This window comes from Coccinella septempunctata, chromosome 4 (assembly GCF_907165205.1).
Source record: "Coccinella septempunctata chromosome 4, icCocSept1.1, whole genome shotgun sequence".
In the NCBI taxonomy this organism is placed as follows: domain Eukaryota; kingdom Metazoa; phylum Arthropoda; class Insecta; order Coleoptera; family Coccinellidae; genus Coccinella; species Coccinella septempunctata.
The window spans coordinates 35,167,764-35,191,906 of NC_058192.1; the positions used below are offsets into that span (position 1 = coordinate 35,167,764).

The window sequence follows — 24,143 nt, forward strand, 5'->3', positions numbered from 1 at the left end:
AGAAAGGGGGCTCCTAAGGGAAGGGAAACACGGAACTAAACCTCCTTCTGCACTTAAATTCGTGGCACGATAAGGGCTGAAAGAACACCCGGCACTTCACTTAAAGTTGCTCAATATCGCTTTGATTCACTCAATATACAGAGATGACAAATGGTGCGATGATTTCGGCGATATATAAGAAGATTACTTTAGGTGTTTGGGAGAAAGGTTTCGGCGTCCGGCAATGATACGAATTAATTGTCGTGATTGACAGACGACCAAGTATGTGTTTCTTCTGCATGACGTCGGCGCCTGACGAAACGGAGTCAGGTAACCCAATTCACGATCGAACACCGATAATTCTACTCCATGAAGGCTGCAGCAGAATCACATAGATTTCGTCGAACACTGCAGAAAACAAATTGCAGAAACTGATTGGCAAACCTTAACATGGGAGATACCAGAACGAGATCAACCAAAATTATGTCGACATATCTGCGTCGAACTACTGGTTTTCTCCCGGAAAGTTGTTTCCTGAGACAGAGGGTTTCATCATTGCCATCCAAGATTAAGTGATCCCAACAAGGAACTATATGAAATATATCGCCAAGTACCTCAGATGGCGGACGATAGCTGTCGTTATGGCTGTGCGACACATGAAACCATCCAGCACATCAATGGGGATGCCAGAAGTCCGCAGGCACGGAGAACAATAGACATGATGCTGTTGCCAAGATTCTTCACCAAGAATTGGCTATAAAATACCAACTTTTCAGGTCCCAAAGGTTCTTTATTACAATTACTATCCAGATTCTGTATTGGAAAATGATCATCACAAGTTGTACTGGGAGCGCACGGTTTTCACAAACCGAAAAATTACGCACAACGTGGCGATTCCAAATAACAACAATCTACTAGATAGGCACAAAATTTCTTAATACAGAGACCTCGAGGAACAAACCAGGAGACAACTGAAGTTAAAAGAGATCAAGACCTATTGTAATTTCATCAATAGGCCTGATACCGAAGAAACTTATAGGGTCATGCAGAAAGTGGTACTACTGGGAACGACAAGAACGGTGTTCCGAGAAATGCAGAACATGAAAGAGAACACCAGGGACAAGGAGAAGAGGAACGATCCGATCGACATCAGGAGACCGTGGAGCAGCTTATTCCTTTTTGATATCTGAGATTCAGGGATAAGTGAATGTTCTTCTGGAGAGTATTGTGAAAACCGCAAGGCTAAAGTCAGAAATATTGAATAATAAAAAAAGCTGAGCGAAATTATGAACTGATAGTAAGTTTTAACATGTGCGCCAGAGTCTTTGATGATATCACAGATCAGAAAAGGGACCCTCTTTCTTTTTCTTTTTTTAACTCTGAACCCCAAACTACACCCAGCATAAATCAAGACCTGAAATTTTACAGCTTACGTCAAAATTTAACAGATAAGGGAATAAGTTAACGATCAGCATAAACCATGCCGCATGAATACTTGCGAATATTCGTACCGCATCCGATCCGCAATATATTGTTTTTAAGTCGCTCAGTAGACAAGTTCAGACTAAGGCCCAGTTTCAAAATCTTTGGTAACTAGTGGTGGTTTGTAAACTACTACCTGTGAGTTAACTCAAAGTTTAAAAACCTGCTCGTTTCACAACAAAAAAATGACTGATGATTATTTGACAAATTTTTTCTGAGGGTTGGTAATGTTTTTCGTGTACGATAGATGTATTTTAGAAGAAAAATAAAAACTGAATTTGTGCTCTTGGAAAAATATTCTCTATTCGGGACGATCACAAAGATGATCAGAGCTACTCGCCCTTTCAAGCTAGAATGAAATTTTCAGTATTTGTTATTGAAGTTATGTTGTACGTCTTTCACTTCACATATTGACGGAAGAATTCTACAGGATATCCAAAAAAACAGGCCAAATTTTAATTAAAAACGTCGTTAAAAACTTTAAACGGGAACCCAAATTGAATTATGATTTTTACAATGAATGAAGAAGTTTACGGCATGCTGACAATTATTGAATTCTGAAAAAGTACACCTCCGGATAGGATTCGAACCCGCGACCCTCTTCATTACCGGTCAAGTGCTCTTATCAACCGAGCTACCAGAGTTCACGGCCTCCTTCTGCGTTGACGGACCTATACTGAACCAGAATCCATTTGTAAGTAGGTGTCTCCTTGCGAACGTTTCGATGTTTGCAAGGGTGAGAGTTTGTTAGGTGGTAAGGAACATTCACTTTCAGTGATCATCAAAATCCTTTTTACCCATTACTCATGGCATCGTCGACATTTAGCGACATCTGCAGGAAATCAAGAGGGCCGCTAGTTCGAATCCTGCCCGGAGGTGTACTTTTTCAGAATTCAATAATTCATGCATGCCGTTAACTTCTTTATTTATTATAACTCACAGTCATCATCATCAGGTATATCTAGTAGTAACTTTCAGTTCTAATTATTTATCTAATTTTCAAATAATTAAATAATGAATAATAGTAAAAGTCCGTAATTCTCATTTACACATCTTATTTTTTTCCACTGTTTACTAAAGTAAAAACAAAATGTCTGGTTCCACGGCCACCACGTCAACCCGATCTAACGCACTTAGATTACCATGTTTGGGGATGGATAAAAAATGTGCATACACCTGGACATGCATCCAGTATATGGTTCGTGCATACTACCCTTGAGTATTAACTCAAAGATACTACTTATTTCTGCGACTAGAAACTTGCAGAACTAAAGCTTTCACGTGAGCGCATGGCCTAATAATAAAAAAAATATTTGGAATTCATAACAATTCCACAAAACTCCTAAGAATTTTCAAACAATTCGTGAATTGTTCGACAATTTACGGCAATACACAACATTTCATGACAATTAAAAACATTTCCTGTCAATTCACGATCATTCTCAACAATTCCTGGCAGTTCACCTCTTCAGTTTCATATTGTTGTTGAAATCGATTGCAAACATGTCAATGTTGTTTCATCATATTCGCCAATAAAGCGTTGATTCCCGATCTAGCTTCGTGTAACCGGACCTTAGTCTGAATAAGTATAGTATGATGTGACAAAACTTCGAATATTTGAGACTTACTCTGAAATATGCCATGAATTGTATTGAATTGTGTTGAATTGGTATGAATTGTGTGAATTGTTGGAATTGTCTGAATTGTTTCATATGATATCATAGGAATTGCGTGAATTGTCTGAATTGTGGTGTACAACATTTTCATGACCGGTTCACCCCTCGAAGTCACCCTTGTTGGTTCATGAATCATTAACCCAGCACCGAAACTTTCAAGAATAGATATAAACTTGTCAGAAAAATTATTTTGTGAGAGAACATCGATGTTGAAATCACCTGAAATTATGTATTTAGTCGATTCTCTTGTGAGTTTATCAAGTATGTTGTGCAAATTCTCGAAGAAAATTTCAACGTCAGATGCTCTACCAGTACATGAGCGATATATGCAAACAATAACAACCTTGAAACTGTCAAAAAATGCTTCAATCGCGCTACACTCGAATACATATTGGACAGAATCGACAAGCCCAGCGCGCACCTTGCAATTTATACCTTTCCTACTGAAGATCGCACATCCTCCATGAGCACCACTCACACGATTGAACGCCGATATTAGTTCATAATTTTGTAGCCTATAATGCGGTAGTTCTTCTTCACTCCTCCAATGTTCCGTAACTGTCACAAACGAAGCGTCAACACTGTTTGCAAACATTTCCAATTTGTTGAAGGAATTTCCTATGGATTGCAAATTTTGGTGTATCAAGGTGTATATATTTTTACTTAAGTTATTTTTTCCTTCCTCTCTAGACGAAATAAAAAATCATTCAAACGAACCCCCTCTGGCCATATTTCTGGATTCTTCAGTTCTAGGAAGTCAGATTCAGGAACCGATATCTTAAAGGAAGAATATTCCTCCGGCCTGTTTGACTTCAGTTTAAAACACTTGATATCAGATATACCACAGTTATTCAGGTATTTAACAATTGAAGTTTCTTCCAAGGTGGGATGTAGATTACAGACATGCAGGTGTTTCAATTTAGGAGCAGACTCAATACCTATTTGATCACTCTTACATGTACCCAATATCCCTCTGTTGGATCGGTTAGATTTTCTCCCCTTTTGAACTACAGTGAAACCATCATTGCAACCATCAGTGGTCAACGCCGTGACAGCTTGAGATTCTTCCAACATAGGCCGACCCACGGCAGATCCATTGATAGCTGTTGTTTTATTACTTTTAGGTTTGGGATTAGCAGTAGCAGTTACTTCCCGAGTTTTTTTTCTAATTTCTTCGGAATTCTTAACAGATCTTGTTCTTTCGCGTCCTTCAGAAGATTTATTAGATATCTCCTCCACTTGTAGGTTTGTTTTTTCCAGTTCAGAAATCTTTTTGACTTCAGTATATGATGCTTTATTTTCAGCATTTTCGATGTATTTGATCAATTTTGTATTTTGTTCTTTTAAGCTCGAGACTTCACATCGAAGATTAGAAATCTCAAGTTTTAGATTCTCCATTACAGTCGTAAACAGATCACTGATTGATTTGGCAATGATCTCCCTAATGCAATGGACAGATTCAGCCGATAATGGTCCCACTTCTGAACAATTCTCTTCAACGGAATCCACTTGAGAGGTTATGTCGGTTGGTAAACATTCTCCACAGAACCAAGACTTAATTGTTCCGGATTTTTTCAAATCCTCCAGTTTGTCCACTGTTATATTAACACACTGTGTATGAAAAAGATGAGAACTATTATTAGAGCATTGTATTGAATCGTCATAACGACTTATCGATTTTAAACACCTACTGCACGTAACAGCCATCTTGAATTTTTTTTTTCATTTTAATCATGACACATTGCATAGCGCATGCCGCATGAATCTTACTTGTATCCAATTGGCTGCCCTAACATTTAAATTATTCCCTTACCTTAAACTTAAGGAAGGTGGAGATTTTCTAGCCACTGGAATAAGTTTACGGATGAGTATAAAACGTAACATTAGTTACCGAACTTACTCCTTAATCCCTTAAACGGTTTTTGGCCAGCCGAAAATAAAAAATTTTAGATTTTAAGTTTACTTAGACTTTAAGTATACAGGGTGTTTCATCATAAACTGGACAAACATATATGGTCAGTAAATTACTCCGGAAGAATCATTTTTGTCTTAGGACATATACCCCGTTTTCGAAGCATAAGCGAGTCTCAGGGTGTCCAACGTCATCTTTAAGCAATATTCTAATTAGTGTGGTCAATTATTTTTGAACTTCAAAGTAACGGTTTCTGGTCACATCTGAATATTTTTGAGTGCTCAATTCAGAAAAGGTGAAGAACTCCGAAAAATTCTTTACAAAATGGCGGCCAACCTGCAATGTTCGTGATTTTTTTCTAGATTCCCAATTCGAATATTATTGTCTGAATAAGCACAATTTCCGAAGAATTTCTGTAAAATTTTTTTTCATAAATCGAACACAACTTTTTTCTTACATGTCCACAGTGAAAAAAATTGACAGGAAATTGTTGAAATTTTTCAAGATTGTACTTCCTCTTATACCTAACACGAATATGAAAACGGAATCGAAAGACATTAAACGGTTTCTTTACTGGAGCCGCAGCCGTCCAAATGTCTCGTTTGGAATCACTCACTTAAAGAAGGCAAAAAGAGCGAGAAAGTGTATTCGGAGAAATGAGAATATTTTTGAGAATGTATTATACAACAATTTTTCAACTAAAGTGTTCTTTCTCGCGTTTGTGAAATATGGAATCATTCGTAAATATTTCTGCAATAATGCAATGTCATTTATATCTGGAAAATTATTGGAGTAACAGCCGCAAATTTCCTTCACATTCCTCTCTGAGCAGTTCGCCCCATAATGTGCTTCAAGCATATTATTATTTTTGTCCTTGATAGAATCTCCACTCAATTCAAATTCGTTTCACTCAAAGTAAGATTGTGTCAAATTTGAGTGCACTGTTAAATTCTATTAATTACAATTTACATTCCACAGCCGAGAGTTCGACTCTCAAAAAAATTTCTATGAAATTGATATTATCATCTAGAATGTTTCGACAGCCTAATGTAAAGATTTCGACTCTCGAAGACCAGCCAGCCATTTATTTATTTTTGACTTATGAGAGTGGTCCCAAAAGAGATATTTATACGGCTGTAGTCAAGAAACCGTTTAATATTTTCGATTCTCATACTCGTGTTAGGTATGAGAGGAAGTACAATCCTGAAAAATTTCAACAATTTCAGGTGAAATTTTTTTTCGCTGTAGACATATGTAAAGAAAAAGTTGTGTTCGATTTATGAAAACATTTATTCACAGAAATTCTTCAAAAATTATGTTTATTCAAAATAAAATATTCAAATTGAGAACCGAGAAAAAAATCACGAACATTGCAGGTATTCCACCATTTTCATTGTGTAACAAATTTTTCGGAGTTCTTCAACTTTTCTGCATTGAGCACTCAAAAATACTAAGTTACATACAGGTTTATACATAACTGATTAGACTCATTAGAATATAAGAGTAGAGAGGTAGTCAAAAGTGGCCGCAACTAATTTTAATTAAATAAATGTTAATTAATATCACAAAAAATATTCGTTCACTTCTCTTTGAAATAAAATATCATCCACCTCATAACAATACCTATAAAGAACTCAATTAAATCTTGAAATATTTCAAGGTATGGTTACCAACCAACAAACGATGCGCTACAATTCTGTTATGGTAGTAGAACAGAGTCGAAATCAACAACACTTCAATTCTGACTTCAACCAAGATCAAACAGTTCAACAAACTCCCCTAATCAACAGAACAACAGCTTCACCTAGACCCAGTATTCTAAGAAAACGTGACCACGAAGGCAACTCTGTGAAGGTAATGGCCATTCATTAATTAACGATTCTTACATATCCTGGAAGAATCATTATAATTTGATTGAGAGTTCAATCACTCTTTTTTTTGTGATGTTTTAGGTTGCCAAAAATCTCAATAATGTATTGGCTAGTCTTCCTTCTCGGCCACAAGCAAATCAGCTGCCACTCTCACCACCTCCGAGACCAGATTCCAGAGAAAATGAAAATAGCTCTGGAGGTAGTACAACCATATCAGCTACTTCTAGCCCTGGTCAAGCTGAAGATGATTGTACTATGCCTACAGAGTCCGAAAATCATAAGGATGTTAAACCTGCCCTCGAAATGAGTCCTAGGAAGAAGCCGAGAAAACAGCAGTTGTAAGTTTCAAGGTTACACGACCTGAAAAATATTTTTCTTTTGCCTGCTTTTTAGGAACTAGTGGTCGCTATGGTAACTTCCTTCTGGGAACTTGCAGGGGGGACATTTTATGTATAAGGGCTCAATTATGTTTATGTTGTGTTGTTTTTTAGTGAGTTTTTTATTCATTATATGTATTCTGTCGACTACTGGTTCTATGCGGGTTAATATAGGTACTGATTACAGGGTGAAGTGGATTGTTGGGATGTCTCATTTTAGTTTTTTCCGTAGACTGCTCATTTACCTTCATAATTCTCAGTGTAGTTTTTTTGCACAAACCCAATATTTGAAGTCCATATTCGAAAAGGTCAGCAGATCATTCCGTAGATGTTGGATGCCGTGTTTGTATCTATGCTTTGGTCTTTATATAAGTGAGTGACCTGAAGTGGCTAGCTCTTATGATAGTATTCTGTTTGGTGGAGTTGATGCACATCTTGAAGTTGAGCTTATTATCACGCCGAGGTATCTACAGTTTGTTACAGGTTTCAGAACAGTGTTGTCTAGGGTAATTGAGGGCAAGTTATAGTTGTTCTTCTGATGAAATATCATGAATTTAGACTTCCTGGGATTTGTTTTCATTTCTTCATAAACTTTTTAGGGTTTTCACTCCCAATCTCTGAAACAAAATCAATTAAAAATGAAATCAACGATTTGCTCCTGCGTAAATTCTTGCACTAATTTGTCAGGAGCAAATTAACTAGAAAAAATTGTTGCCTGATAATGAACTCAAAATAAATAACGTTGAAATAATTCTAAGTTGTAACGTTTCTATGCAGTCTCTGTTTCTGTGTGTTGACAATTAATGTCAAACAAAAGCCACAATTCAGAAGATTTTCAAAAAGAGATTTTTCGTCTGATGAAGGAGTCTGATATAGACTCCGAAACGTTACAACTTAGAATTATTTCAACGTTATTTATTTTGAGTTCATTGTCAGGCAACAATTTTTTCTAGTTAATTTGCTCCTGACAAATTAGTGCAAGAATTTACGTAGGAGCAAATCGTTGATTTCATTTTTAATTGATTTTGTTTCAGAGATTGGGAGTGAAAACCCTAAAAAGTTTATGAAGAGATGCAGAATCCTCCCAGAATAAATTTCAATCGATATTTGTTTTCATTCCCCACTTGTTCATCAGTTACCATTAGCCAGAAAATTATTCTCCATATCTCGCAGCACCATCCGTAACCCACATTCGGACGCAAAATATCGGGATGAATTGTGAATTTTCAAAAATTCGAGATCATTTCGTTCCGTTCCCTCAGGTCGATAAGTTTTATTTTCGCAGAACAGCCAAGCGATATCAGCACATCAGCTGACATTAACGTTACCAATCGTAACTTCACTCAGCCGCTGACCCATATCAGAGTAAATATCTGCGTTTATGTTTTTACCACCATTTCGATAGAAATCGTGGTCACATAATCTAGTTATAATTTTAATATATAGGATGAGGAAGTCAGTGATTTCCTTCTAAATGTGTTCTCAATAAACCAATGTATCGACACAATAACCATAAAATGTAAATGAGTCGAACAGTGAATACACACGCTAGAGATGTCCGCCCCTCAAAACAGTTTTGCGTCACTGATGTTAGGTAGCATGTGACGCTTATTAAAACAACTCATGCGCTGTTTTGATTTTTTAATTGGTTTTTTAGATCTATCCCGGTTTCTACACAAGTGATGAAATTTCGTTTAGCCATTTTGAATAGTGTCTTCAAGTGAGTTAGTCATATTTATTTTATTTATTCAGTTAACGGCAACAAACCTTCTACAAAAACACTTTATTAAGAATACATACGATATACAATACATAATACACAAATTTTAAAGAATTAGAACATAACCATTACAGAAAAAGGAAACACACCAAAATGATGAGGGCATATTCGCAATAAACGACAGATCATTACTGGCAGATCAATTTTCAGTCTCGAAAACGCATCATTGAATATATCAATCCTCAAAGCATCGAGCAAAATTATTGTGCTTCATCATTCTTGGAATCGGGGAATGGAATCCATAATTGGTCGTCCACAGTCCCGGCCTAACGGCCGGTTTTGTAATCAAACCTAAAGCCGCTTCAACTTTAAAGCTTCCTCTAACCCTACTAAAAATTACAGTAAAGGAAGCTTCAAGCTTAAAGTGACTTTAAATTTGATTATGAAACACGACGTAAGCAATTCAAACTGTCTCATGGGTCTAGTTGAAACAGATTGAACTGCTAACAATTCAGGTGCAAACGATTTGGTACTACAGATAATATCAGCATTGCTGGTTTAGAGAGGAAAATAAAAAATAAGCTTTAAGAACTGTAAATAACACTGCCTTGGAAATAGAATTAAATGACAAAAATCCAAAAAACTAGAGGTGCCACCATTAATAAAAATCAAGTTACTATTAAATGATACTTTGGAAGTTTGTGGAATTTACGACTCAGGTTCCAATGTATCATTAATTAATGCCAAATTATTAAAAATTAAGTCAAAAGAAATTATAAGTGATGCAGAAATAGTAAACTTGAAAACTATTAATGGTGAGAAGACAACAGAAGGTATATAGCTACACTTAAAATTAAAATTTACAACATAGAAAGACTAATGGATATATTTGTGGTAGAAAATGAAAATTTTAATTATGATTTTTCAATTGGCTTGGATTTTATCAAAAATTTTAAATTAATGTTTGTTTTTGATATAGAATGCTGTAGTAATTTTGTTATTGTGACAATTTTCTTGGGAGCAAATAAACATTATTATTATTATTATTAATGCAAAATGAAGACTTAAAGATCATACAGTGTTGTAATTCAGAACAAGAGATAGTGTATAATAAATGAAATTCCTGATGTGATAGGTTAACAAAATGAAGATGAAAAAAAGCATTCGAACAATTTTTATGAAATCAATTTCAATGAGCATATAAACATCGATGAATTTGAAATAGTGATAAACCACTCAGATTCATATGAATAGTCAGAAATTGATAAGTTGGTAGAAAAATACAAACAAGTCTTTGCGAAAGAAAAATATGACGTCGGTACTGTGAGATACTATGAGGCTCATATTGACTTGATGGTGGACAAATACTGTTACAAGCGTCCATATAGATCCAGAGCAGGAGAGAAATAAGAAAATCAGGTATCAAAATTATTAGAGAAGAATTTGATTGAGGAATCTTATAGCCCATTTGCAGCCCCAGTAACTTTGGCCTATAAAAAAGAAGATGGAAGAAAACAAGGTTGTATATGGATTTCAGAGAATTGAATAAAATTGTCGTCTCAATCTCCACGGTTTCCGTTAATTCAGGGCCTAATGATTAAAACTGTAAATTGTAAATACTTTTCTACTTTCGATATAAATTCAGCATGCCGGTCAATATTCCTTCGAAAATGCAAGATAGATACAAAACAGCATTTGTAACACAAGAAGGCCATTTTCAATGAGCATGCCTTCCATTTGGATTAATGACTGCCCCAGCCATTTTCCAAAGGATATTGAGCAATATCATAAGAAAGTACAAACTCTCCGGTTTAGCGATGAATTTTATAGACGACATATTAATTTTCTCAGAAACTTTTGAAGAACATATATTACATCTATCAAAACTGTTGGAGGAAATTCAAACGAAAGGTTACAAACTGAAATTTTCGAAATGAACTTTTGCCAATAATTATGCAAAATATTCAGGCCATATTATAGAAAACAATTCAATTAGGCCTCTAAAAGATAATGTAACTGCAGTAAATAACTTCCTAGTTCTAGAAACTAAAAATAATATACGTCAATTCTTAGGAAAAATAAATTTCTATCATAAATTTGTACCACACAGTGCAATTATCCTGGAGGCATTACACAATTCATAGGACGTGAAATTCATATGGTCCAAAGAATGTCAGGAGTCATTTGATAAAATTAAGGCGTTGTTATGTTCTGAACCATTTCTGAAAATCTTTGATCCTGAATTACCAATAGAAATTTGCACAGATGCGAGTATCAAAGGAGTGGGAGCAGTGCTGAAACAAAAAGATAAACACGGAGATAGAAAACCAATTTTTCAAAAAAATTGAATGAAGCACAAATGAAGAAGACAATATGTCTAGAATGTCCAGCAATAAAAGAAGCTGTGAAATATTGGCAACACTGGCTCATTGGAAAAGAATTTATGGTCTATTCAGATCATTAACCACTAGAAAATATGAACATGAAGGCTAGAACAGATGAGGAGTTCTATCTATCTATCCCAATACAATTTCAAAATCAAATAAAACCCAGCAAAATCGAATCAAGAGGTAGAAATCCAGTTTTGGAGCATTATGAAAATAAGGACGATTTTTAAAAAGTGGTAAATTTAATGAAACTTGAAGATATAAGAAAATACCAATACAACAATCGACATTTAGAGAGAAGGAAACTCATATTAGAGAATGAAATATTCTATTAAAAGAATAAAACAGGGAAAAAGATCATAATTCTCTAATCTCTAAATGGAAATATCCAGGATTCTTACTGCCACATAGGGTGAACCCAGATGACAAATAAAATAACGCCATTCTATAAGGCAAAAATAAATTCGAAAACATCAACAAAATTAGTGATGAATGTATATTTGTATAAAAGCAAATCAAGGAGAAAATCGAAATATGGATTGATGCTATATTAAGGTCCAGCAACACGCCCATTCGAAATAATATCAATTTACCATTGGAGGTTCTGGAGGATCACGTTCAAAAAGGAAAACTTGCTATGATATGCAAGTATATGTGTTCAAAATCGAGGGTGTTATGATTTTGTAATTAAAGAGTAGTGGACTGTATGAAAAGATAATTGAGTTGGAAATGGTATAAAAACATTTATTGTATATCGTTCACAATCATAAAATGAATATGTCACCTGCATGAAGCTAATACAGTAAAAGCAAACTAATATTAACAACATCTATAGAATCAGAGAGACATTATTCAACTAAAAACAAGATATCGTCCAAAGCAGTTCAGATGAGAAGTCACTTGATGTCAGACTTAGACGTTGAGGAGTTCAAAAAATTCAATATTAACACAACGGTTACACAGTGATAGAGCAATCAATTGAAAATTGATTGCGAGAGCCTCTTTATTCTATCAGAAAACGCGAAAGTTGGAATACTGAATTTTAAGGAGAAGACGCGAGAGTACAGTGAAATAGGCCAGAGGTGAAACTGCAATGTCTAAGTCTGATCATCAACGAGAAATCGATACATTAAATATGAGTTGATCAATATTACAATATGCTTATAATTCCACCAAGAAATCAAAGCTCCAGTGATTTTATAAAACTGTTAAAAAATGTGACACCAGCTTACGATATTGATATCGTATTAACAGACCAATACCCTGGTATGAATTCTAAAGAATTCAAACATTTTCTAGAGAAAGACAACATTAAATTGGTTTTCACTGCTATGGATGCACCATTTTCAAACGGACTTAATGTACGTCTAAATCAAACTCTAGTCAATAAGATTATGTGTAAAATAAATGAAGGCTGAAAAAAATAGCATGGATAACTATAGCACAGAAATGTGTAGAAAAATATAATGAAACTTTGAATTGAAATCAAGATTGATTGAAAGAGACATAATTAGCCTTTGAAAACACAGTGAAATCACACAACTATTATAAAAAAATTCTGAAAAAGACATCCAAATCAATTTATGAAATTGATACCGGAAGTCAAATCTGTACCATATTACGAAATTGTACCCGGTGATTGTTAGTGACTGAACAATTACATACATTGTTGTTTGTAATTGTTTCTCTCCAAGGCGGGAGATGTAAAGAGAATATCGCTTTTTAAGTAGAATGTGTCGTGTTACCTGATCCTAGCTTTGTCATATTTGAAGTTCGTATTATTTGATATAATTGTGACGGATTAAATTTGATTTCTAAAATAATTCCGTTATCGATAAAAGAGATTGTAATTGAACGCGTTAAATGTTATTTCTTCGATTTTTACCGGTAAACCTAAAATATTGTTTTGTATATTGGTAAATAAAACTTTGATATTTACAGAGGAACGCAATTGAGTCTTTAATTCATCCCCAATAAAAAGAACATATTATATACACTCCATTCATTTTTATTTTAGCACTCGGTTGGCCATGGAAATTTCACACATTTCACTCTGTATAGTACGAAAATGTGGGGTTATGAAGCTTGTCAAAACATTTTTGGGTCTTAAATCACCGCTATGTTGCCCGTTCTACGTAAAAGTTTCTGTTATTACGTATTTTATCACAATGTTGAATCTCTTCGGGAAATATGGAGTGGAAAATATGTGACGAACATAATTGAAGTTTATAAAAACTGATTGAAAGCATACCAAATCCAGTTATTTGCATGGAAAATACAAGAGATCAGTATAATATCATAATATGCACTAGCTTGAGGAGAGTTGATGTTCGTTATCTTCTTTGCCTAATGTTTGAATACGTTACATCAGTTGTATAATCAAAAATATCAACCCGAAGATGAAATGCATATGATGCAGTGATTGGGAATGGGTACCTCCCGCAGTAATTAACAGATGATTACAAGAATGTTAAATTCTTCAATGTTTACTCCCTTTAGAAAATTCTTGCGAAGAATTCTTTTCCTTTACTAAATGTAAAATGAAATCTGTATGAGGATTATCAATTTCAAGGAACCCATGTTCAATTTATTAAATTAAATAAATGTACTATTGTTGTAGGTGCAGCACATGGAAAAAAACGTACTTGCTTTAGAGGAGAAAGCAGTTAGCATTCACGCCTCCGAAAGATCTTACGATATTTAATTATCTCTCTTCCGAAATAGTTTCATATTGAAAATCGCTTCCGAATATTTTTCTTTAATTTTCAAGTTAGAATTATTTCCGTTAATTCCGTTAATTTATAAGTGTTTCAATTCGCTAAAGACACAATAGTGCGAGTGAATTAAATTCGAACAGTTGTTACATGAACCAATTGGCACAGAGACTCATTTGTAGTGTCTAAGTTCTAAGATGTCTAAAAACATGGTGTATGCACTCATCAATTTTTGAATGAAATGACATTAGACCAAATCGAAAATAAGAGATTTGTTTCCATGTTCTATCTTTGTTCTATCAAAGAGAGTCTAATGATACTCTCTCGTTTCATTTTGTTCTGCGTTGATATCGATCACAAATTACAGTAATCTGTGATCCCGATCGATCAACGAATCATTTCGTCAAATGTTAAGGAATATTTGAGAATTACACTTAAATATTCCTTGTAAAAACGAATCTGCGGATATTTCAACACTATCGAAGGATTCGAAGGAGTACTTACCATTCTTCTTCGAGATAATTTCCGTTTGACCAATTGTATTCATGAGGAGGATAATTCAACATGATTTTAATAAAGCCCATGGCGAAATATCCAATATATTCAATTGACGGAAACGTAATTTTCACTATTCTCGTGAGGAATATTTGAAGAACAGACTTGAATAGATTCATGTATTTCCGTTTCTTAATACAGGCTCACAATTCACATTAAGTATTTTCAAATACAGTTCCTTTGATAAAATATCGCTGAAGTTGCCATAAAACTCTTAGCTGTATCTGTCCCGAATGTTCGTTCATCTGATTTGGTTCTGCCTCAAATTCCAACAACAAAGGGTGATAGTCCAACAACACCAAATTCTTAGCTGTAGTTCTTGATTATCCAGAGAGAAAACTGAACGACATGTTGAATAAATGAATGTTGTACACCCTTTCTCGAAACTAATACATTTTCACTCACCCATAATCGCTTATAAATGCAACACATTCGCAAGTCGTAGGAATATATTCAAATTATTTTCAAATATCAATTGACAACTGTCAATTTCTAAATAGTGCAACCTACAGTGGGAAAAACGAAAGATATCTCTTATTTCCAAATATGGAAAAACGAAATCTAATCAGTGCATGCACCATTTTTTTAGACATCTTAGTAGTGTCCCCAGATCTCTAAATGAGCCTTTCATTAATTTTGGATCAATTCGTCTCTTTCCGGCCAGCAAAGACACCGAGTTGTTGAAGGAAGACCCGGATTTCATTTCCGAGGATTCACAAAAGGGGTTAAGTTTTTCTTTCGTTGTGTTATTTGGTTCATTAGAAAAATCTATTATTAACTTATTCTACGATGACATTAATCGAAACCCATGTAGTAAACCTTTCGCATAAATTCACTCAAACATAAAATTCTCAAATGCCAGCACTTTTTTTGGGTCTTCCAATAGAAGGAAATTATTTGTCATCCTCTCCATTCACAATCTTCCTGATTGTGAAAATATTCAGCTGAAATATAAGTCGTTTAGATTCAGATGAAACATTATATAAATTCTCTTATATTGAATATGTTCGCTACCGTCTGACGTATTGTGGATTTTAGAATATCAGGGTATAACTATTTGAATTCTAAATAGCACTTCCTGAAACCCTGTGTCTTTTTTCAATCACTTTCGGCATTTTCGTGATAAAAATTGATATTAGTTGTGGCAACGGCGTTATGACATTTCATGAAAGCCAACCTTACTCCGCTCTAGTTACAAAAACTTATTAAATTATTTGAAAATTATTTGATGGCCAACCGATTGCTAAAATAAATGTGAATGGAGTATATATCTACAGATAGATCATGGAAACGAAATCAGATGGTTTTTCTATCTTCAGTAACTGAAACAATGGATAGATAGGTTCATTGAAAACGGCCGTTAGAGCGCATGATCCCTGTGAGAATTCCGATCTCGGAATGGTATTTCTACAGGGAAACATTTCTATTCGATCTCTGCTGACGATTTCGATGATAGAAATCGAAATGAATTGCAGAATACCAATTCAGAGCAATTCCGATGTAACCGGTACATTTCTATTCGACGCATACCATCTCTATTAGATGCATACCATCTTTATTCGATTTGAAGTTACAGAAGAGGGTTGAATATTTCAAAATTTCTTTACATTACTAGGTATAGATTCCTCACTCTCTCAAACAAAACAATCATAATATTCCTTACCTAATATTTCACATTGTGATCTGAGACTGCAAAAATGTTGGTAATCGTCCCAAGCATTTGACATTTAGTATTTCTTATGAGCCAACTTCTTTCTGAAAATTGCATCCTTCAACTCAACAGAGAACTATTGTGAGAAACACGAGTCCCTGATTTTTGTTTAAGGTAAGAATTTCTCTATTGCATCAGATAACAATTTGGAAAATATATCAACCAAATTGTCTACACTGTGGGTTTTGGGATTAAGTTCATCAACCCATTCTATAAATGACAAATAATTCAACATATTAACATAGAGAGGTATTTTTTCTTATGAAAACAGTAGTTTAAAATGACTTAGAAAGACTGAGGGAGATGTATAATATATTTCTGAAACGGTAAAAAGTAGCAATTCTTTTAAGTCATTTTAAACTACTCTTTTCATAAGAAGAACAACTTTATGGTATAGCTCAGCAAATAAACCTGAAGGAAAAAACCATAGTACGCCACTGGATTGCTATCAAAAAAGTGTCTGTATAATGTCTTCATTTCAACATCCTAGCACAAACAGAAACGGAGATAATGACTAAAGTTGAAATAGCCCGAATTTAAATTTTGCCTTATAACTCAAAAACAAAAGAAGATAGAGGAATACAGTTGATGGCATTATTAGTCTCTCAAGAAAAGACGACATGAATCGTACATTCATTTTCCTCTATCTCGTAAGGTTAAAAAGTTGTAGTTCAGGTATCACCAATTTTGCCCACCCTGTACACAGACACAAACAAAAATGTCTGCTGTTTAACCTTCACCACAACCAACAAATTCCAACCGACACCTGAACACGTGATACGTCATGCCCAAAAAGACTCTTCCTTACAGCAATCAAACACCCATCGCCTCTAGTTCTATCACTCGATGAAGAAGTTCGATCAGTCCTGAAGAAATCATAGTTGAACAGCTGAAGTTCAACATCATAATAAGGTCATCCAAGCCATCCTTCAGTGAGCAAGATGACATTGGAGTTTGAGGCTATTGCATCATGCAAGAAATCATTGATTTTAGTGCTTAAACCCCTGACATTTTGGTAGTACACATTCAAAAATTATGTTGGCTTGTTTGACCGCTTGCTCCTTGACTGCGAGACTATCTTAGGTATATATAAGAGTTAAATATTCCTCACCTTCGGAATTTCTACTATCAAAATTGTCTTGGTGTGAGGTCGGACTGCACCCTGTAAAGGGTTGATGGGGATGAAAGAAAATCGTATTCCTCCCTTACTAGGCTTTATTCTGTTACAATATAAATGCTACTTGTGGTCGTTCTAGAGCTGAACGCAACAAACTAAACACAGGAAATGGGTACAATTAGAATTTACATAAAAGGAAAATTAAGTACAATTTCTCTTACCTACACCTAGAACAACAACTTATCTCGGTAACGAAAAATTTGCACACTCTAAAATAGCTGTAGTGAGTTACCTCCAGCGCCAGTCAACCGAAAACTCAGAATGCGCGAATTCTTCGTCGCCTCCGTGACACAATCCCGAAACAAGCTAAACTGCTCAACAAAATCATTAATTCTACGTTCTGCTTCAACCCCAACTGGCAGGAACTTGCTTCGGTTTGTGAGAATCTTCAGTTCCGTCTCCGAGTTATCCAAGAGTACATTTAAAGGGGTGTGGCCATCAGCACTTTTCACTAACCGGACTAGAATGTGAAACTTTCTTCCTGGGAACACACTGGAAATCGTATCCTGTATAAGCTTTCTATCATCCTCTGGCGTTGTTTTCTTTGTATCATTCTAAAACATAAGGTTTTTCGAGCGTAACCTACGATCCTCTAGCTAAGAAAGGATATCTTCAGTTGAACAGCTTCCATCAGTCATCCCGGACACCTGTACACGAGTATTAAGAGCAGAGATCTGATCTCTCATTGAATCCAATTCAGCTTCCGGGGATGATAACTTGGCAGACATGTTGTTCACCCCCTTCTTCAGCTCAACAATTTGAGACAAATACTTATTCTCTATTTCCTTCTTGAAACCGTCAAACTTTTCCTGGAAGAGCAGTGGTAAACGGCTGAACAATTGATCGGCATCGTCATTAAGTGGCCCACAAACTGACCAGTCTACCTTGGTAACATTTGCTGACGACAGCAATTATAACCTCAGATGCAGACCCACTGTTATCATCCCAAAAATTACAAAATCATCTGGATGCACTCTCATTCAATGAAATCAACACCAAGTCGACCCAGGTAACTTTCACCAATAAAAAAGGTAGACCCCCTACAAGTAAAACTGCAATACGCTCCCATACCTACCCAGTCAGAGATCAAATACCTTGGACTACATTTGGATGAAAAATTAACATGGAGAACTCGTATAAAAATGAAACGGCGACAACTCGTCATTAAAGTGAAGAAAATTACTGGTTATTGAACAAAAGATCGAAGCTGTCCCTGGAAAATGAAGTTACAATCTATAAATGTATCCTTAAAACAGTATAGACATACGGAATAGAACTGTGGGGATGTTCTAAGCCGTCCAACATAAGAATATTGGAGTCATTACAGTAAAAAATGCTCAGTATGATAGCAGGGGCTCCTTGGTATGTAACAAACCAAAGCCTACAAAACGATCTGGGAATAAAATCTATAAAAGATACAAATAAGTAATCTCTTCATTCAACCCCTTTTGGAGAATAGACTGAAGACCTCCTGGAGGGTTAATTGTACGGAGACCCATTGGATGGTATACGACTCAAGCCAAAAATCAATGTTACATCACATTACTGTTGGAGTAGATTGTAAATATGCTCCAAAACGACTATTCCACCACAGCCAATACAGTATCTACCATATCGATGCTGCAGGCGATTAATTTTTTCCCCCATTTGGAATAGGATGCTGAAGCAAATGATAAGATATATGTAGAGAAGGAAGTACTGATTTCATAATACGTTTTTCTCTTCTTCTATTCGCAATATTTGAACTCCAAGGATAAAATAAACCATTATACTGCCTATGACGAAGCGCATGTTCCCCATTTTTCAGTCAATTTGAAATTGCCCGCCAAAGAAATTGATGAGAAAAGTGCATAGAGGAATGTTTTAGATGTACCAGGGAAAATTTTCATATCATTCTGACACCTCTAGACCCCCAGCTCCAACAATTAAAACGAAACAATATTCTGTCTATTACGGAGCGCATGTTCCCCCTTTTTTTTTCGATAATTTAAAATGGCCGGCCAAGAAAATTGATGAAAAGGGTGCATAGAGGAATGTTTTAGATGTACTAGGAAAAATTTTCGTTTCATTATGACAACCCTAGACCTCCAGCTCCAAGAATTAAAACGAACCGATATTCTGTCTATTACGGAGAGGATGTTCCCCATTTTTTTCTAGTAAGTTTATAATGGCCGGCCAAGAAAATTGATAGAAAGGGTGTATAGAGAAATGTTTCAGATGTACTAGGAAAAATTTTCGTTTAATTCTGACAACCCTAGACCTCCAGCTCCTAGGATTGAAACGAACCGATATTCTGTCTATTTAGGAGAGGATGTTCCCTATTTTTTTTCGATAGTTTAACATGGCCGGCCAAGAAAATTGATAGAAAGGGTGCATAGAGGAATGTTTCAGATGTATTAGAAACATTTTTCGTTTCATTCTGACAACCCTAGACCTCCAGCTCCAAGAATTAAAACGAACCAATATTCTGTCTATTACAGAGCGGATGTTCCCCATTTTTTTTTTTTTTTTTTTTTTAGTTTTATTCTTGTAGCTGGGGGTCTAGGGTTGTCAGAGTGAAACGAAAATTTTTCCTAGTACGTCTGAAACATTTCTCTATGCACCCTTTCTATCAATTATCTTGGCCGGCCATGTTGAACTATCGAAAAAATGGGGAACATGCGCTCCGTAATAGACAGAATATTGGTTCGTATTAATTCTTGGAACTGGGGCTCTAGGGGTGTCAGAATGAAACGAAAATTTTTCCTAGTACATCTGAAACATTCCTCTATACACCCTTTCCATCAATTTTCTTGGCCGGCCATTATAAACTAACTAAAATAAAAGGGGAATATTCGGTCCTTAATAGACAGAATATCGGTTCGTTTTAATTCTTGGAGCTGGGGGTCTAGGGGTGTCAGAATGAAACGAAAATTTTCCTCAGCACATCTGAAACATCCCTCTATGCACTCTTCTCATCAATTTCCTTGGTCGGAAATTTCAAACTGACTGGAAAATGGGTAACTTGCGCTTCGTCATACGCAGTATAATGGTTTATTTTGATCCTTGGTGTTCAAATATTGCGAATATAGCAAAAAAAAGAAAACGTATCATGAAATCAGTCCATCCATCCCTGCATATCATATCATTAGCTACTACTATCATATTGAACTCGCGTGTACCGTCCCAATCCACTGCTGTTCAACTACTTTTGACCGATCCGAAACAGTCCCAAGTGTACACGCGAATAAAGCTTATGTAAATTGAGGTTGTCCCATACATGAAAATGACAGCGATTCTAATAGCGTTATTGATTTGGCGTCGTCGGTAATTGGTAAAATAGACATTCTTTGTCTACAGTCATTCTGTGCAGAATGTAGTGTAGGCATCTAATCCAGAAAAAAACACTTTTGGGTTTTTACTTTTTGCAACTCCTTCCGAAGTGAGGATGCATGTATTGATTTTCTTTTCCAATTTATTGATTGATTCTGACGGCAAGGTTTTCTTGCAGAAATCCATTAAATCACCGTAGGCCTCACCATTCCGCCCTGTTTCAATAATTATCTGCTTTTATAACCAACTAATGATCTCCATTATTGACAACCTGATCTGTATGTTTGAAAATATTGGGAAATTAATTTTTCTGGGAGCCTTATAGCATTTGGTGATTTCTTTACCTGAATGTTCTCCTGCACTGGTTATGAGGGTGAAAATTGGGAGATGAATAATCGTGACTGCACGTCAGTGCTTTGATCCTTTCTCCACATCAATTTTTGTATTCCTGAAATTATAGTCATATACCCTGTGTAATTATACTTTACATTCATTCATAGGACTGGAAATGAATTGGATGAACATAATGATGACATGCAGTTCATTTCGGATAATATGGTTAAAAAAGGTGATGATTCTGATGTTCATTCTGATGAACCTAAAGATGGTGCACCAGAGGCTTATTGCATTCCAACTGTCCGAAAACCTGTCACAGCAAGTCTATTGAATAGTTATAAACATAATTGGAAATCTACTCATAATCATTTTATGAGATATTCTGATGTGAAGCCGAAAGAAGAAAGGAAACCCTCTATTATTGATTTAGCCAATCAATTCAGAATACAAGACAAAATCAATGGATGGAAAATTTTTCATTTATCAACACAAATGGATGATCTTGTAAGTGTGAGTCTTATGAGCTTCATTTTTTTCAAATAAGAACTTCATAATTCATTAGAAGCTCTATTCTCTATTCTCTATTACTCAATATAAACCATTTTTTTACAGGCTGAGCTGGAACAAGTTGATTATGAAAATTTGAGCGATTTCCTGAAGTGTTTAGGAGAAACTGGGGAGACTGGGTGTGAGAAAGATATCAATAGAGTCAATGAATTAATCAAGGTATTATTTGTTTTAAAACTGAGCTCCTTTCTGAATAGAAAAATGCTATTATCAATTTCAGGGCAATTTGCAAAGGATCAAGATCATAAAAGAAGGTATATTAGAGGCAAAATCTCAAATGATGAAAGTGTTCGATCACAAATCGCAAGTAACGAACCTTATAAACCGATGTGCCAGCAAACGTAACTTCAAGAAGAAAGTTATGACTTGAAATAGTTAATATTAAAAAATTATATTTATTAATTTTATAAGTAAAAATTTATTGATGTTCTCAATTGTAAATATTGGCAATATAATATTAGAAATAAAACAAGTTTTATAACCGTTTTATCACCGGGTTGAACAAGAAAATATCGGTATTGCCCCAAGATACCTTCCCTTAAGTGTTAGTTAGCAATCTCCGGACACTCCTTGTTGCCTAGCTCTTTTTGAACTTACTGATGCTATACCGGTTCAGATCGCTTCTCTGGAAGATGTGCTTCAACTATTTCATTGACAGATATTATAACGGCCAAGATGGATGTCGATTTGGGTACGCACATATTCAATTCGATAGCTATGTTGTGGTATTTACATATATACTTTCTCTGTCCATGCTTTAATTAGGTTAAGAATATAAATACATATTTTTTTAATCCTCATCCTTATCATTTTTGAGGATATTTCATCACCTGCCGGGCAGGTGTCGAGACAGCTAATCAAGATACATTCCTTGCAAGACCTTTCGCACAATCCGTCATGTGTTCGGTCGCAGCCTTCTGAGGAAACATCCAGGAGGAAGGCCCACAGCGGCAACATCTCGTGTAGGGATAGAAATTCGAAGCGTAACGTCGAGACCGAATTTCAATACTCCCGTTAGTTCGAAAGTGGTGTTGTTTATGTTCGATAAATTTTTGAATGTTCGTGAACAACCGGTGTGAATTAAGTGCGATATAGTTTGAAATGAAGTGGATCTAGTTCACGGTGAATTTCCTTCGGGAATTTGTGTGAGATCATTTGATATCGAGATCAACTACTGAGGAAAATTGTGCGAACATGTTGTGTTCCTCCTGCAGGAGCAATTTCATTAATTACGACAGAGAAGGAGGCTAAAATAAATAATGAATATTTCGACAATCTACAAAGAAACGGTTTGTCGATTGCTACCGATTCTATAGTACATATATCATAAATGATCAATCAATTCTATTGGGAATTCCAAAAAAAGCAATATACCCTCTGGTGGCTATTTTTATAAATAAAAAGCAGTTATGTATGTTTACATCGAGGAACGTAGAATATTTTGGGTCTTTAGATCATATTTCCATATAAAATTTGATTGAATTTGGTGACATTCTTCGTCTATTTAGTAATGAGTGGCTTCAATAACAAATACTATTGTAGTGTCTCCCAGACGGCCTTCTTGTAAGGGTATTTTCCTAAAATAAACGAACGAAAAGTGTTGGTGCAAACCAGATTAGGTTCGGAAGAATACATGGACAGACGACAAGCCTGGATTTATGTCCGAAAAATCAGGAAGACTTTGTCTATGAACATGAAAGTGTGTTACCTCTATTTCACTAAGGAAGACTTTTCCCGAACTAGTAAGTTCAAAGTGGAATTTACTAATGCATTATTTATTCTCAATATCACTTTCAGGTGCGAAGAGATTTTTGGAAAAAAAAATGTCGTCATAGTATCTACCAGGACTGTCTGTAGAGAAAGATGCTAGAGAAAAAAAAATATCGAGAGATATATGAGAAGAAAGAAGAGAAAGGAAAGGAATAGTGATCCAACCACTCATTCTGCTTAAGATGAAGGGCAGCTCATAATCTATTAGTTTCTTTTTCTTCTGAGATCTTCTCGAGATGCAGAAATACAAGAGGATGTGCCTTATATGAATTTCTCAAAACACCTGCTCCTTGAAATCCTTCACAGGACTCAGCAACTTTAGAATTCTGGATTGTATCGTTCATCTCGTTAATAAAGTGCACAAAGATAAAAGAAGTAAAAGATTGACTATACGTGAAAGAATTGAAATGAATTTCATCAAAATGAAATTGGATATGAGTTACGTCTGTCTTGGAATATTATTCAATATTTCTAATGAAATGTTCAAACTGTAGTTTGAAATGGTGCAAATTCTTAGCAGTGTATTGATGAAAACAGAGCAAATATGCCATACTGCTTCAAAAATTTTAGGAATGTTTGTATTATTTTAGATTTCAC

General features: G+C 35.2%; 1 protein-coding gene across 6 annotated transcripts in view; it reads left to right on the top strand.

Moving 5' to 3' along the window:
• The window catches only part of LOC123311813 (histone deacetylase complex subunit SAP130), a 167,037-nt gene extending 144,772 nt beyond the window's left edge, over positions 1–22,265 (top strand). For 5 of the 6 annotated variants that reach the window (XM_044895915.1, XM_044895914.1, XM_044895911.1 and 2 more), the window contains 5 exons: positions 6,710–6,903; positions 7,002–7,258; positions 21,374–21,719; positions 21,822–21,935; positions 21,997–22,265. In XM_044895915.1, coding sequence (XP_044751850.1) covers positions 6,710–6,903; positions 7,002–7,258; positions 21,374–21,719; positions 21,822–21,935; positions 21,997–22,146 — 1,061 coding nt within the window. In that variant the 3' untranslated portion in view covers positions 22,147–22,265. The remainder of the gene's footprint in view (positions 1–6,709; positions 6,904–7,001; positions 7,259–21,373; positions 21,720–21,821; positions 21,936–21,996) is intronic. The other variant, XM_044895912.1, reaches the window with a different exon arrangement.
• The last annotated feature ends 1,878 nt before the right edge of the window (positions 22,266–24,143 follow it).